General features: G+C 43.2%; 1 protein-coding gene across 1 annotated transcript in view; it reads right to left on the reverse strand.

The window, feature by feature from the left end:
- NUP210 (nucleoporin 210) overlaps positions 1 to 16,938 on the reverse strand; it is a 307,403-nt gene that overhangs the window by 136,715 nt on the left and 153,750 nt on the right. The window contains 4 exon segments of the mRNA XM_029600827.1: positions 2,272 to 2,373; positions 8,579 to 8,683; positions 13,374 to 13,480; positions 14,121 to 14,313. Of these exon segments, the coding sequence (XP_029456687.1) occupies positions 2,272 to 2,373; positions 8,579 to 8,683; positions 13,374 to 13,480; positions 14,121 to 14,313 (507 nt within the window).

Below are 16,938 nucleotides of genomic sequence, written 5' to 3' on the forward strand. Positions count from 1 at the left end.
CTGATCTCTGGCCCATAAAAATCACATTATTTACTGCCACTAGTGCTGTTTCTACACTATAACGCTTCCTAAGCCAAGTCTGAGCCTCATCCAGACCACCTATCTCCTCTAGATAGCAAATCAGTCTAGAACAAAGTGTTTTTGGTGTGCAGCTGTTTCCATGGAGCAAGAGAGAATTACTTTAACAGGGATACTTTCATGCTGTGAGGACACAAGTTTAGAGGTATTTAGTAACACATACAGCAACACATACAGCAAAGTACAATGCATGAAAGCTGTCCTCCCCAAAAAAAAAGTCCAATGAAAGTATTGCTCGTTTTCAAAGCCAAACAGATCTAAAAATGCAAAAGCAGTTCCAAAGGCTATTCAAAGCATTATAGTCATTATGGAAGCTGTAGAAAAATATATTTATTTTTTCAAATTTGGACTGATATATGCAACTGTCCATTCTAAACACATCTGCAACTTTATTTAAAAAAATTTCTAGCCTGCCCAGGTCAGTTCTGAGAGAGGAACAAGCAAACATTCATAAATGCTACAACAATGAAATTAAACAAATATGATGTGCCTTTACAAATATGATCTGCATAATATGAGAGGAACAGAGCTAAATAATTAGATTAACAAACTAATGGCTAACAAGGTCCATTATTTTCTGCAGTTGAGACCCCCAAAGATGAGAAAATGAGCAAGCCAAGGATAAATGAATCCATCCCAGACTCAAATCCTTGCTTAAAAAACAGCTTTAACTTGCTTCTGGAATGAACTTAAGATTTCAGACCTTACAGCATCAGGCAAAGCATTCCAAAGTTGTTAGCCTACCAACCCAAGGGCCTGATTCATCAAAGTGTTTTCCCATAGACATAGAATGGGAGAAAATCCTTGGTGAATCAGGCAGCAAATGTTCTAGAACATGTTTCTGCTAGACATCTCTGTCATGAGGAAGGAATGTCTAAGACAGGGTTACCAATCTGTGGTTCATGATACCAAATGGGGTCACAAAGTGCTTCAGACAGTAGTGCTCTTTAGGTGTTAGCAGCTGAAGCATTAGTAGTGGAAGTCAGTGTGGGGCCCACAGTGGCTGTGCCCTAGCATGGGTTTCTCTGGTAACAGAAAGCCCTGCACGAGGAGGGATCAGAGTCTCTAGGCCACGTGCAGACTTTCATTACTAATGCCACTGCCACATCTCCTTCAGGCTCAGGACTAGCCACGAGGGGAGAGGAGAGCTTAATGTGCATAGGCAGTGGAGATTGCTACTGCTCCTCTCTTCTCCTCCTCTCTCGTCATCCAACACCGAACCTACTCAAGATAAAAATGTTGCCATCAGCCTGCCCTCTCTTTCCACTAGTGGTCATCCACCATTGGCCTGGGGGCCCATAGAATAATGTTGCTGCTGACACTGGACAGGGGGAGTGAGAGAAAGGGGACAGACTGGGAAGGTAAGGGATGTAAGAGGGGATCAGCTGAAAGGCCAGAGGTTGAGAGGGGGGACCAGCCAGAAAGTGAAGTGATTTTTGGAGGGGGACTGCCTACCTGCAAATCTACTTTGGCTGCAGTCTAGCCTCGTGCGAATTTTCAAGTGCTAAGATGGAGTCATCTTGCCTAAAAGTTTGGGAAGCCCTGGTCTAAGAGATCACGGCTGGCCAATCTCAATGTCCTCGTTGGTTTACAATTTTCAAAAGCACTCTCAAACAGATTGGGCTACTATCACTCAGTGGCTTATGAATCAAGGATAGAATCTTGAATTCAATTCACCATGGGATTGGTAGCCAACGATGACATGACAAAATGTTGCTTTTACACCATGTATAGCATCACTAAATGTTCCAGGTTAAAGGACAGTGAACAGATATCATATAGGTTCTAGCTCTCTACTGCCTATAGCATGCATTCATCAGCTTAAGACCCAGAACATATTAATACTATATACAGTAATTATAATTTGGGTATTCTGAACAATAACATCAGCAAAAACCAAAGATTTAAAAGAAGGAAAAAATGGTGAAAAGGAGAAAGGATAGGTGTTTTGGACAGCACTAATCATACTCTATAAACCCCACCTAAAGTACTAAAAGTCAGGTAAGTTTAAAATGAATTACAGAATTTCTTATCAAAGACAAAAATTAAAAGGCAGCAATATGCTCTAGTATGGTCAATTACTCCCATCAAAATACTTTTGCAGCAAGATAATTAGCACATGCAGGTAGCAACATGTTCATTTAATTTTCTAAAGCAAAGCAATAAAAATCCAATAAAACATTGTCATCTTACCAAAGCAAGGCCCTGAGCTTCTTGATAAACCACACTGACAACACCTGAAACACTGGTGTTAATGAAAAAGTATCCAGATCCATCCTTGATAAATAATTCAGCCTGAAAAGACACAGTAAGCAGTACCAGCTGTAAACATTCTGAGTAATGTTATCTTAGAGATATAACCTGTTTACTCTGAAATCGTATAGCTGGTGGAAGAAAAACATGTACTACAGCATGCATCTGGCTTTCTCCACAATTCATGTGAAATACATTCCAAATTTAGCTAAATACTAGCCGTGGGAAATTTTGTTTTCCCGCGGTTTGGGCAGATTTTATTTCATCTGACCCCGAACCGAAGCACGAAACCCGCCCCTCGGCCCTTCAAATGTAAAAAACAAACAAAAAAATAAACCTTCAAACGTAATTAATTGCAACCCCCCCCACCCTCCCGACCCCCGAAGACTTGCCCGACCCCCCCCCCCCAAGACTTACCGAAAGTCCCTGGTGCTCCAGCGGGATCCTGGGAGCGATCTCCCCCTCTTGGGCCATCGGCTGCCACTAATCAAAATGGCGCCGATGGCCCTTTGCCCTTACCGTGTGACAGGGGCTATTGGTGCCATCGTCGGCCTCTGTCACATGGTAGGAACAATGGACGGCCCAAGATGGCACCGGCCATCCATTGCTTATCTGCCTGATAAGTTTGGCCCTTCAAACTGATGTCAAGAATACTGTGCTGCTGAGAATCTAAGTAAGCCCCCAAATATTCCTGTATCTGAGCGCATATTAATTTGCTTTTGGCAAAATCTACCACCCATTCCAAATTTTATAACAACTTATCACTGTGGATCTTGAACTTCTAAACTCCTCTTCTGATTTCACCCAAATTAACCAATCATCCAAGCAGGGATGAACCAAAACTATTTGCTCAAAGCCACTGCAACAACCACCATTAGTTTGGAAAAAGTCCTTGGGAACCATTACTGATCCAAAGGGAATTGCTTGAAACTGAAAATGCTCCCCTGAGCACCACAAACCAGAGCAGACAGACCTCACATTAATTTTTTTACCTTTATAAAATAAAAAATATATTCTTCTTCCCTGATGAAGAAGGTGGTCCTTGGCAAAACCTTTGAGAAAGGAAACTTTATCCCTTCCAGGAAAAAAGACTCAAACACCACGTAAAGGAGGAGGCTAATCAATCAGGCAGTAAGGAAGGAAACTTTGAAGCCAGACCACCGGCTATCAAATTCTCCATAGTGAAATGGTCCAAGACAGAAGAAGCCACTGACTCCCCGGTCATCTCTACTGAACCAGAAACACACCATAGGACAAAAATCTCCTGGGAGCAATTACTCTCCAAATTTCCAGACTGCTGGATTCAGTACGTCTGCCATCTGCTGGTGACAGAAATACTGAAGTGCTGTAAACGTCACAGTGCCCTATATAGGGTGAAGTCAGCAAATCAGATTCTTCTCTCTCTTCATCTGCTGGCAGGGGTACTAGATTCATGAGTTCTTGACTGGTTTGGGGGGACGATAAAGAATAATATATGATAATTCATTGTCCCTAAAGTCTAAAAAAATTCATATTGTGTTAAAGTATTATAGGAAAATTGGTTCTTACCTGCTAATTTTCATTCCTGCAGTACCACAGATCAGTCCAGACTTCTGGGCTTTGCCTCCCATCCAGCAGATGGAGACAGAGAAAGTTTTGCTGGCATATAACCTGGTGTGCCACCTGTAGTCCGCCAGTATTGACCTATACCCAAGCCAAGATGCTACTATACCTAAAGGATCAGTACTTAACACATCACTCCTGAACGAGCAGTAAGATGTGGAAAACCTTTAAAGGAAACAATCCTTTTCAACCTTAAAACCAGAAGAACACAAAAAAACACATCTGTAACAGTCTTCAAACTATTTACAGTAGCAGATCAAGCAGACTCTCCAAATCATCTCACCCTAATGGGAGCAACTCTGGACTGATCTGTGGTACTACAGGAATGAAAATTAGCAGGTAAGAACTAATTTTCCTTTCTCTGGGACTGCAAGAGACCTGCTCAAAGCACACTTTCACCAAAGCCCATGGCATCTGAATCCTGGACATGCAAACGATAATGTCTGGCGAAAGTGTACAACGACCTTGACATATGTACATCAAACATATTGCCTCCTTCGGCCACCAAGCCATGGTGGATTTCGAAGCCTTATGACACTTTTTTTTTTTTTGCACCACTCCTCAACACAAAAAGAGATCAGATAGCCTTAAGATAACCTAACAAGGCATTCTTCACATCCAAATACCTCAACTCTTTCACGTGAGGCACAGTTGCGACCAAGTTCAGAAAAACCAGCAGCTCCACAGACAGATTCAAATGTAAAGCAGATACTACCTTCGGCAGAAAAAAAACTGTATGCAAAGAGACTCCCACCTCAGAAATCCTTAGAAAAGGATCCCTGCATAATAGACCTTGTGTCTCTGAGATTCTTCTAGCAGAACAAATTACCACCAGAAATACAACCTTTAAGGTAAGATCCATCATAGTCGCCCTTCAAATTGGTTTGAACGGAGCTGTACACAACCTCGAGAACCAAATTAAGATTCCAAGGAGGACATAACTTCCACACCGGAGGGCACAAATGCTTTGCCCCCTGGAGAAAAACGCACCACATCTAGATGTGTAGCTAGGGCTGCTCCCCACACCTTGCCTCAAAGACAGCCCAAGCTGCTACCTGGACACCAAGAGAGCTAAAGGCCAATCCCTGCACCAGCCCTCACTTCAAGAAAGACAAAATGTGAGCCACTGATGCTCGTGTAGGCTCAACCCCCTGCTCTTCACACCAAGTCTCAAAATCTTTCCAAACCCCACATAGGCCAAAGATGTAGAAGTCTTCCTGGCTTGCAACAGGATGGCAATGACATCCCTCACACCTCAGATGCTTCCTCTCAAAATCCAAGCCATGAGACAGAAGAGAGCCATCTGATCTGAAAATATGAGACCTTGGGGCAAAAGGATGGGAAGATGAGTGAGTCGCAGCGGACCATCCACCGCAAGATTGATCAAATCCGCAAACCAGGGTCGCAGAGGCCACTCCAGCGCCACCAGCATCAACTTCCCTGGATGAATCCCTATCCGCCATAAGACTTTGCCCACCAGCGGCTACGGTGGAAAATGCACAGAAGAATCTCCTGTGGCCAGGGGAGTACCAAGGCGTCAATGCCCTCCACAACATACTCCCTTCTGCGACTAAAAAATTGTGGAGCCCTGGCATTCTTCTGGCCGTCAGGTCCATGCAGGGGATACCCCACCTGCGACAAACTCCACGACTTCCTCTGACAACTCCCTCTCTGGGATCTAGTTGTTGGTGACCGAGGAAGTCTGCCTGAATATTGTCTGTCCTGGCTATATGAGACACAGTCAACATTTCCAGATTCTTCTCTGCACAGGAAATTAACTCCTGGGCCTCCTGAGCTACTGCTCAACTCTTGGTCCCACCCTGTTGAATGATGTAAGCCTCTGCTGTCACACTGTCCAACAGGACTGTCACCAGCTGCCCTTATGAGAGAGGCATAAAAGCATGCAGCGCCAGACTGCCCTTGCCTCTAACCAAATGATGGACCACGCCTCCACTGAAGACCACTGGCCTTGTGCCACCTGAGTCTGACACACAACCCCCCCAACCAGAGAGGCTGGCATCGGTGGTGACTACTATCCAGTTCAGAACTTCCAAGACCATATCCCGATATAAGTGGTTTCGACGAAGCCACCATGAGACTCGATCTGGCCACTTCCGTAAGAGGCAACGGTAGATGAAACTGTTCCAACACCGAGTCCCATCACAAAAGCAACACTTGCTGAAGTGGCCTCATATGAGCAAATGCCCAAAGAACCATTACCAATGTGGATGCCATGGACCCGAGATCGTGCAGGTAATCCCACATACTGGGAACTTCACTGTCCAACAAGCTGTGAACCTGATCTTGCAACTTGTCGATCCAATCACTGGTGAGAAAGACTCTCCCACTGCTGGTGTCTAAGTGCACCCCCAGGAATTACAACATCTGAGAAGGGTTTAGCTGACTCTTTAACAGATTCACAACCCAACCCAGGGACCTCAGACGTTGCAGAAACATTGCCACCGCCTGGCTGCAAAGAACCTCTGACTTTGCCCAAATGAGCCAATTATCCAGATATGGGTGAACTAACACTCTGTCCTTCCTGAGGGAGTGTTAGTTCACCACCACTACCATCACTTTTGTGAAGGTCCTCGGAACTGTTGCCAATCCAAAAAGCAGAGCACAAAATTGGAAAAATGCCCCCAGAATCATGAACCTCAGAAACCTCTGATGATCCGGGTGGATCAGGATTTGCAAGTAACCTTCGATCAGATCCAGGGAAACTAAGAACTCCCCTTTTTCACACTGCCGCAATTACTGAATGCAGCGTCTCCATCTGAAAATGGGAAACCTTGAGAGCCATATTCACCTTCTTCAGATCCACGATTGGTCTGAAGGTTGCTTCCTTTTTTTTTTTTTTTTTTTAAACCACAAAATAAATGGAATACCTCCCCATTCCCTGCTCCTCTTATAGTCATGGGCATGGGCAAAATGGCTCTCAGCATTCGCAAACGGTTGATGGTCTCCCGAACCACTCGTCTTGTTTGCATAGGTGCGAGGAGACACCATGAACAAAAGTAGTAGGTGAGCAAATTGTAAACCGTAACCTTGACATCACTGTTAGGACCCACTGACCTGTGGTAATCACAGTTCATTCCTCAAAGAAAAGAGCTAACCTGCCCCCTATGGAGGGTACCTAGGAGTGGACCGGCCTCTCCTCATTGAGAGGACCTAGGGCCCCAGCACTTCTTGGCCAGAAACATCTCTAGTCTTCAGCCTCAAAAAGGCTGATTCCAGAACTGTTGACTTCCAGAGCCTGGTCTCTGAGCTCCTCCTGAAGCTCAGTTCTGCTTAAAACACCGATTAGACCAAAACAAGACTGCATGGAGGAGGAACCTCTGGGGATCATCGGCTTATCATCCATCAAGACCAGCACCATATCTCCATCAGTGGTCAATCCAAATCACAAGTACTTGGCAGGATCCCAAATAGTAGATAAAGATTTTATAACTTTAGTTGTTGTTTTTTTTTACTTTCTATAATTAGAAAAAACATTAAAAACAACTATGGAAAGGGAGTCTGGTAGTTCATTGGCAGTGCTCTACACTGACATGCAGAAGGTCCCCAGTCTGATCCCTGAGTTGGATCTTCTGCTCCACAGATGAACTGAGGCTGGGGATGTTGCTAAGACATTGTTCATAGGCCCCCAAGGCTGGGGGGGGGGGGGGAGGGGATGGCAAGTCCTGTTCATTGCTTAAGGATGACTCCTAGCAGCCAGATTCATGTCCCATGATTGCAGGATTCTAGAAGGAGCACTGGTGCATGGCCCCTAGCCCAGGATCACGCAAGAACCAGACTAGGTGGGAGGTGGGGAAGATATAAAATAAAGGAAAAATCTAGAGATGTGCATTGTTTACTTGTATCAGTTCTGGCTTTGTTTTCGGGCCCCCGAGGAAAATTTCGTTTTTCCTGTGGTTCGTCTTTTTTTTTTTTTTTCGTGGGTCCCGATTTTCGTGTTAGTGCACACTAACGGTTAGCACGCACTAACACGAACTACAAATTTTTATGAAATTTCGGAAAAATTCCGTTTGTTTTTTGGTGCCCCCGAACCATGACGAATTAGACAATTTTGTTGAAATCGTCTAATTTGTGAAAAACAAATGCACATCTCTAGAAAAATCCACAGGTGCTTGAGAATAAAGGTTCATGTTCCCTCATCCCACCCCTGAATTTGATTGAGATGAAAATAAAAGGGAGCAGGTAGAAACTTCTAGGTTATCCCCCCACCTCTACAGAAAATAATTAAAAAAAAAATTGACCAGTGTGCATGTTTGCCATTCCTATTGCCCAGCTAGCAAGGACCCTGTTTTGCAGCTGAAACCTGCCTCTGCAGGCTCTAAGCAGTGAGTTTAAGACTCCATTTTTTAAAAAAACAGCCTTCCGAGTTAGGCTGAAGACTTGTTTTTGTAACTCACTTGGTCTGCGATATGCTGTTAAATTAGCCCAGTACTGAAGATCATCATTGCAATTTTATCATTCAGCATGCATAGGGTAAGGTTTGGCAGTCAACATTACATAAATTTTTTAAAGCAAATAAAAATGCATATTTAATGCAGTGTAAAAGTTCTCTCTCGTTCAATGCCTATGCCAAAATTGTTTCACAAAATCAGACTTGTGTGTACATTGTGGAAGCAAGATTTCTTACCTGGACATTAGGACTGTTGTAAATATGTATGGTGCTAGGGCTCAATTTCACATCTTCTACAAGTATCAGCTCAATTGTTGTAGCCACTGAAATAAGAGGCTCATACTGAAGAGGAAAAAAATATAGATGATGATATTACTGAAGCAATTGTCAAATTAGTGTGGGCAGGTACAAAGTCCCTGGATATTTTTATCCTTGGATTTTCCACCAGTTTTCAAAGAAAAAGTATGTATGTGCTTCCCCTTTGAAAATTGCTCAAGGGAAAAGTACCCACAGAGATTTGCATTTGCTTTTTCTTCTGGTACGTTTTCCAGCAAAAACACAGGCATAGGAGGGAGCCTGGCTTAGCTCCCTCCCCCCACCCCCACTGAGAACACCTCCATGAAAATGTGGAAAAAGGTAGGTGCAATATTTGACAATTTACGCACTTTCACCTACATACAAGATGGACAATTTTCAAAAAAGACATTTATCTAAGTAAAAATGTTGCCATCAGACAATAAGCCATTTACCTTTTGAAAATTGCACTTTATGTGAACTCAAATGTAAATAATGGGTTCTTCTTGGTGTGGACAATAATAGTATACCTGATTTGGCCCAGATCCTAAAGCAGGAATTGGCATAATTCTGTCCATCCTCCAGTTTTGCTGAGGAGTGTGATTGCCCAATAGGGGATGTGCTGGGTGGAAGGGAAATGACTAGTCTTCCCCTGGAGCAGCAGAAGGATAGATGAGAGAGCTTCTCTAGGAGGGAATGAGTTAGAATCTTCCTAACAGGCCGATACAGTAAAGTGCGATCCTGCGGAGCGCACTGTTAGCCCCAGGTTGGACGCGCGTTTTTGATGCGCTATTTTTGCCCCTTATACAGTAAGGGATAATAGCACGTGGAAAACACGCATCCAACCTCCCCGAAACTAATAGCGCCCGCAACATGCAAATGCTTGGTGATGGGCCTATTAGCTATTCCCGCGCGATACAGAAAGTAAAATGTGCAGCCAAGCTGCATATTTTACTTTCAGAAATTAACGCCTGCCAATGTTGTGAATCTGCCTACTTCACTTACCCCAAGCCGCTGTTTCCCCGATGCGGCAGGGACGCCGCCGTCGGGCCTGCCACGCGGCTGGAGCCGCACCCTCGTCTTCCCCAAGCGGCCGGACATGCCGCCGAAGTTGGGCCTTCTGCGTGGCTGGAGCCGCGGTCTTGCTCTTTCTCCCGTGGTCCGGGAGCCGTCCCGGGTCAGTCTTCCCGGCAGGAAGCCACGACGCCATCAAGGGGGGTCCTTGTGGGACAGCTGGAGGCTGCCCCGAAGCTTGCCTGCCTGTTTCCTGGTCTCCGCGCTGAGATGCAGGAGAGTGCCGCTGTCCGCGGTCCTGTACTCTCCTGCTGCTTCCTCTAGGCGCCAGCGCGCGTCTCTCTGCCTGATTTAAGGGGCCAGGCACAGGAAGTGTGCTGGCCCCACCTAGGGAGTGGACTTCCTGCTTCTGCCCTATAAAGGACTTCAACTTCAGTCTGTTCTTCACCTTGCATCGGTGTGTCACCCTTCTGAGGCTCCTGCCTGCCAGAGCTCCATCAGGCCTTCCTGTCTTCTCCATGGAGTTCCTGTTCAGTACCTGTTCTTTCGTCTTGTCTTCGTGCCTGAGGTTCCTGTCTACATGTCCGTCCAGATGTCCCGTCCAGGTATCCTGATGTACCTGCCCTGATCTTCTGCCATGTTCCTCTACGACCTGATGTTTCTGCCTTCCCGGATGTTCTTCCCTGCGTCTTCGTTTGTGCTCCTGGCCTTCTGACCTGTTGGGCCTAGGAGTGGCCAACAGGTGGGATTCGTCCCTGTGCTTGGAGCTTCTGTTCCCACCAGCCGTCGGAGCTTCGGATGCCATTGGTCCCGACATCGGAGTTCCTCTTCGCCTGGATCTTCCCTGCGCATGTCCCGCTCTCCTCGTGGTCCGCGACCAGCTTTCGGGCTGTGTAGGGTGCGCAGTGGGACAGGGTGGTCCGCAACTCAGTCCCGCGGGTGGACTGAGTAGGGCGCCCTGAGAGACTGTGCAACTGTCCTTCCGCCCAAGTGTCTTCTGTGATGTCTTCGTACCAGAGTCTTGTTACAGTTCCTGATGTCTTCGTACTCTTGCTACAGTTTCTGGTGTCTTCATTCCCAAGTCCTGCTGCAGTTCCTGTACCTGAGTCTTGCTGCAGCTTCTGTCTGGTTCCAGTACCTGAGCCCTGTTACTGTATATATCTACCATTGTCCTGTCTTCGTGTCAAGGTCCTCGACAGCCCTCTACCTCAGGCCAGGCCTGCTGCTCCATGCTGTTCGCAGCAGGTCCAAAAGGGCTCGGAATGGTTGGAGGACCATTCAACTTCCAACATCCTCGGATGTTGGCCTTGGGAGCCTGCAGGCCTGGCAGAGGGTCAGCCCGCCAGCCATGCTGGAATACGCCATCAACCCTCAGGCCGGTCCTGGGTTCGCCTGGGTCGGGCTGAGGCCCAAGGGCACACTAAAACAGCTCTCACAACAGAATGCAAGGCCTGTCAAGGCCGCATTCACAACATGCCAATAGCGATATATTAAGCCGGAGGCCCCAAAAGTAAAAAAAAAATTTTGCCAGCGACTGTTTTCCGAATCCGTGGCTGTCAGCGGGTTCGAGAACTGATGCCGGTAAAATTGAGCGTCGGCTGTCAAACCCGCTGAAGCCGCCGCTTCTGTCAAAAAAGAGGCACTGGGGACGCGCTAGTGTCCCTAGCGCCTCCTTTTACCACGGGCCCTCATTTGAATATATTTTTTTTCTGAATCGCGCACCCAGGAGAGTGGCCAGGGCGCGCGTCGGGAAAGCGGTCGCTCACCGGCTCTCCCGCAGGGTTTTCTATATCGGCCTATATGTGAATGGAAAATCACAGAAGAGATTCAGTTCAGAAATCCTGTATAGATTCTGCTAAAGAAACTGTGAATGTAAGTGTAAGATCTTGCAAACTTTTGCTAATAGCAATGAGAGAGAAAAAAAAACAAAAAACAGACAAGAGGTTCCCAATGCTGAAAAGAATGGGAGAGCTGATGTCAGCCAGACAATGATATTGATCCCATTTGGGAACAAAATTGCCTTATCAGGCCAGAGTTGTGCTAATATGGGAAAAAGCAGAGGAACAGAGTGTGTTCTATTGATGGGCAAGAGATAGTAATCTGTTGGAAATAACCAGGTGGAAAGGATCTCAATGATACCCCTTTTGCATGGCAGGGTGAAACCTATTCTCTTGTTCAACCTTCAGTGTGTGGGAGCGTTTGATTCCTACACTAGAAAAGCTTCAAAGCAGTAGCACTGTGTTCACACTGACACCCTTTCCATGATGAACAGCAGGCAACAGAGTTATAAAAATGTGCCTAGTCAACGGCTTGTCCTCACAGTGGGAAAAACTAGACCATTAAAAGATACTTTTATTTGATTTGCTTGAATTACCCAAGATGGAAATGTTTTAGCATTAAATTGCACTAGAATGTGACAGATCTATTTGCTTCACATTTCTATTACTGCTAGGAGGTAAAAGTCCTTGGGAACAGCCATCATTTAGTGAGGGTGCAATTTCTGAATACTATAATAAGGTTAGCATTTTCCCTACCAGCAAGTTAAAACTAACAGAACTGAATTCTTGAAATTTGCTTGGAAGCTAAGGGGTCTGTTTTAAAATATCCCGCCCAGGTACAGAGTCCACAGGTACAAACCTTGTGTGTACTTTGCCTGGGAAAACTGCCTTAGGTACAAATACAGTGGGTACAGTTTCAGACAGGCCTTTTACCATATAAATGACTTTGAAAACTGCACTCTAAAAACGTATGCAAACCTGGAAGCAATTCAAGCCCAGCCACATAAAACAGGGCTATACATGGGAGGGAGACATTTTGAAAATGTATTATAGAAGAGTGTTAGAGCAATGGGCTATGGGACAGGGAAATCAGGGTTCAAATCCCACTTTTCCCATTAACTCTCCATGTGACTTAGGGTAAGCCACTATCTCCCATTGCCACTTAGATTGCAAGCATGTCAGGGCAGGGACTTATTGTACCTGAATACTTATCACCACTGCAGAGCGCTGCATATGTCCAGTAGCACTATAAAAATGATAATAATCACAACACTTAAGTATTTTATTGGAAAAATAAGAGGGGTCAAATCCCTTAAGGGATCCACCTATCAAGCAGCTATTTAACTGCATTGTATGCTGAAGCAAACACAAGTACCACAGTACCTGAACATAATCCGCTCTGAAGTGCCTGAAAAGCAGAATATAAATCAAACAACAATAAATAAATACAACAATAAGTCCTTGTCCCAAAACCTACACCTAAGTCACAGGTCTGACTGCTAGGACATGAAAAGGACTACAGAATGATCAATAACCAGGCACACTGGTTATGAAACTCAGAAAAGCAGACCACTAGGAGCACAAGCCATAATTGTTAATGAGAGTGCATACAGCTCTCTTCTGTCTCCATTACCCTCTTGCTTTGCTCAAGGAGCATTAGGACCTTGTTAACTAAAAAGCAAACAAAATCTAGTTTAAAATTTTTGAAGCCAGTCAAAGAGGTTAAGTGCCAAATACAAGTACACATCCATATGTATAGTACCTATATTGTTTGCTAACTTTTGCATTATTTTATGGGAAAACATAATGATCCTAAGGACAGGTGGTACTAGTACTATAGGTATACATGGATTGTTACTACTCAACATGATGCAGCAAATACTGCAAATGTGCAACAGTATGCCTTTATAGCATGGTTTTTTTTACAGGCTGAATCAGGAGCATACCGGTGTTCTCACATTAGCCGCACTGAGATGCGACTGCAGGTATTTAGTGGCAGTGGCAGTAATAGCAGCAGTTCCTGACTCACGGTGAACTGAAACAATCTGCAAACCTGAAATAAAGCAGAAATTGAGCCAATGAGGAGAATCTCTGAAGACCACTTTTAACATTTAAACTAAGTATATACAGTAAAATACATACACGTGTGTGTGTATATATGTATCTTTAGGAAAAATAATCAATTGTGACTGAAAATTTACTTTAAGAGTATATTGGTTTGCAGTAAACATAGAACCCGATATTCAGTGCTGGCCAGCTAAGTAACTTAGCCGGTTATGACTTATCTGGCCAAGTTACAAAGGATATTCAGCGGCATGCACTAATTAGCCTGATAAGTTAAATCCATCTAAGTTAGATCAGCTCTATGGCTGATCTAACTTATCCGATTAACTTAACCCGAAAAGAATGAATATCGCTACTTATTTGGTTAAGTTAACTGGATACTTAGTGCTGCCCAGATCCACCCACTGTCCACCCACAAATTAGCTGGCTAAAAGATAGCCAGATAAGTCACTTATACAACTATCTAGAGATTGGTGATTTTCAGCGAACTGCTAGATAGTCAGATACATCCTACTTATCTGGCTATCCAGTGCTAAACGTGCTTTCAATATTGGGCCCTGAGAGTCTAGTTAGACAAAAGATGCTACAGTGTATGAAAGCCACTTATCACCAGTACTGCTGATCCTTACCATGCATTTTCTTCTGTTCGTTCCCATCAGCTTTCAGAGTTAGCTCCATTGGGTTGATGGCCTCAATACTGGCCAAGGTTGTTTTTGTGGATTCCCACTTAATAGCAAGGGAACTGAAATTATCAAATTTACGTCCTTGACGATCATAAGCAACTAGATCCAATACTGGGTCACGGTAATTTGAAACTGGCACCTGCAAAGAGACATTGGGATAATTTATAATAACTATAGCTCAATCCTAGGATATGCTGCTGTACAATATTGAATACCTAAAGTTTCTTATTGAAATTATTCATGTCTTAATTCATATTCTACATATTTCCCTTTATATTATTCCATAAAAATGTAATGTTGATTAAACCCATCCTCTATGAGAAGAAATATTTCAAGTATCAATTATACTCTGGCATTTCATTTTATCAATGTATATAAAAAGAGAAATTAGCTTCTAGAAAAGGGTGTCAAGTTATTAAGTTGGTGATACATAGGACGAACTAGCAGCTTATGAGTTTAAGAATCTCAGTTGCTATAATAAACAATAGCAAGGGTCTGATTTAGTAAAGTTTTTTTCTCATCCTGTGTCTATGGGATGAATCAGGCCCTATGTGGTTAGAAAATTATTTCTAATCTGCTCCACTTACATTTTTTTTACAATACAAAAGACGATGTAAATCTGCTGAAACAAGTTATTTTTTTGTGTGTAATTATTTTTATTAAAAGTAATACCAATAACAAACAATTGAAATAAGATTTTCAATCCTTACATTTCCAACTCCCAGAAAAAAAACACTACATACAGTATGAGTACTATGCCTAAAGTACAAGGAAGAATGACAGCAAACATCATCGGGTCAGCATGTCTAACAAACAAAGCATCTAGCACTAGCTTGATACTAGCTCATTAAACATAGGGAATGGAATGTAGTCTAAGCATAAAAGGTCAATAGATCGCATTTTCCATTGTTCACTCATGAAAGGCTCCCAAATACCCTAGAAAGTCGTCTTCTTTTTCAATGAATACAATAGAACAGTATGAAATTCCATAAAAATCATGGCCAATAGTTTGCTTCTCCACATAGGAACCTCAGGAGGTGAATCGTCTAACCATTTAATTAGATACACCATTTGGCTATAAGTCAAGCTTTCAACAAAAATAATCCATGACAACAGCTCATGAAGATATTGTCAGACAAATATCTCAAGAGACAGAAAGCTACGGTAAAAAGTATCTTCCTTTCAGTCATACGCATCAGTTCCCCAGTAATGTTATGCCAAAATGTCTCTATAAGTAGATAATCCCAGAGACAATGTAGCAATGTGGCATGGGGGATGGGCACATGTCAAACAATTACTAGAAGTAATTTTCTCCATCCAGAAAGCACAATAAGGAGAGAAAATAATTCCGTGCAATATGCGATACTGTAATTCCCACAAAACCACATTTTCTGTACAAAGATTGTTCAACAAAATACTAAAACTTATGTGGTCTTCAAGAGAGAGAGTGCTAGATCCTTGCTCCATACAACAGCCAATACTGTCAATAAAGAATAAGTAGACTGGGCATGTAAAAATTTGTAAATATTAGACAATGATCCCCTATTCTTCTTATAAAGTTGTACCAACATTTTAAAGGATGTGGATATAATTTCAAGCTTTTCCAACAATATGGTGGAATGGTCTGTATGTAATGCCTAATCTGCAAATAAAGAAATAAATCTTTATTATTGAACCCGAAAGTCTCCTTGCATTGCAAAAGAACATACCTGAGGGACATTAGCAGATAGTAATATGTCACATGCATGTTCCCTGGCATAACCTAGGATTCCCAACCAGAAGCAAATATGGAGAAACTGAAACAGAAAGCTTAAGCATGGTACGCAGGGACAGCCAGGCCTTACACATAGATGTGAGATGATTGAAGATCTCCCAGTAGTTCCTCATGCTTTGCACGTAAAACATATCTAAGGCTAAGAGAATAAGACAAATATTGCTCAAAAGCCAAGCCTATGTATAGACTGGAATCCAATAACCAACCTCCCAAAGGTCTAAGCAGACAACACAGCATTTCATAAAACATGAAGTTGGGGAAACTGCAATCTCTTTCCACTTTAGGCACCATCAAAGTTTTAAAAGATATCCTAGCATTCTTCCCTTGCCAGATAAAATGATTACATAATCAATTTAATTGTTTAACATATTTTTGGTATAAGATACTGGAAGCATCTGCAAGATATAAAGCAATTTGGGAGTTCAAAACATCTGGATTAATGCTATCCAGCCTTGCAAGGAGACTGGGAAAGCTTGCCAACTATCCAGTTTATTTCAAAAATGGTAATAATCAGTGTCACATTCTTAGTATATCATAATTTAAGGTTTTTATGAAAATATAAGCCCAAATATTGAATAGTGTCTCCTGCCCAATGTAATAGAAAATCTGGCCATCTTTGCTTCAAAGTGCCTAAAACATCTAAGGCTTCAGATTTCTCTAAATTCAGAGAAGTTTCCATAGGCCAGAAAAAAATTTAACACAAAAAGAAATGATCTTTTTTCATTAGGTAACAAAGTGACATTTGCAAATAAAAAGATCATTAACAGTTTGGGTCCCACTGCCATACCCAAGACCTTTTCTTTAATTGCTAGTATGTGTACTAAGAGTTCCAATGTCAATATGAATAATAAGGATGGCAACTTGCCTACCCCTGGACAACATATGGGGACCTGACAAGAAGCCACTGGTGAAAATTTGAGCACTAGGGTTGGAGTATAAGACACTAATGTCATTATATATATTCCCCTGAAAACCAAACTGTACTAAAGT

Source organism: Rhinatrema bivittatum, chromosome 4 (genome assembly GCF_901001135.1).
Source record: "Rhinatrema bivittatum chromosome 4, aRhiBiv1.1, whole genome shotgun sequence".
NCBI classification, from domain to species: Eukaryota; Metazoa; Chordata; class Amphibia; order Gymnophiona; family Rhinatrematidae; genus Rhinatrema; species Rhinatrema bivittatum.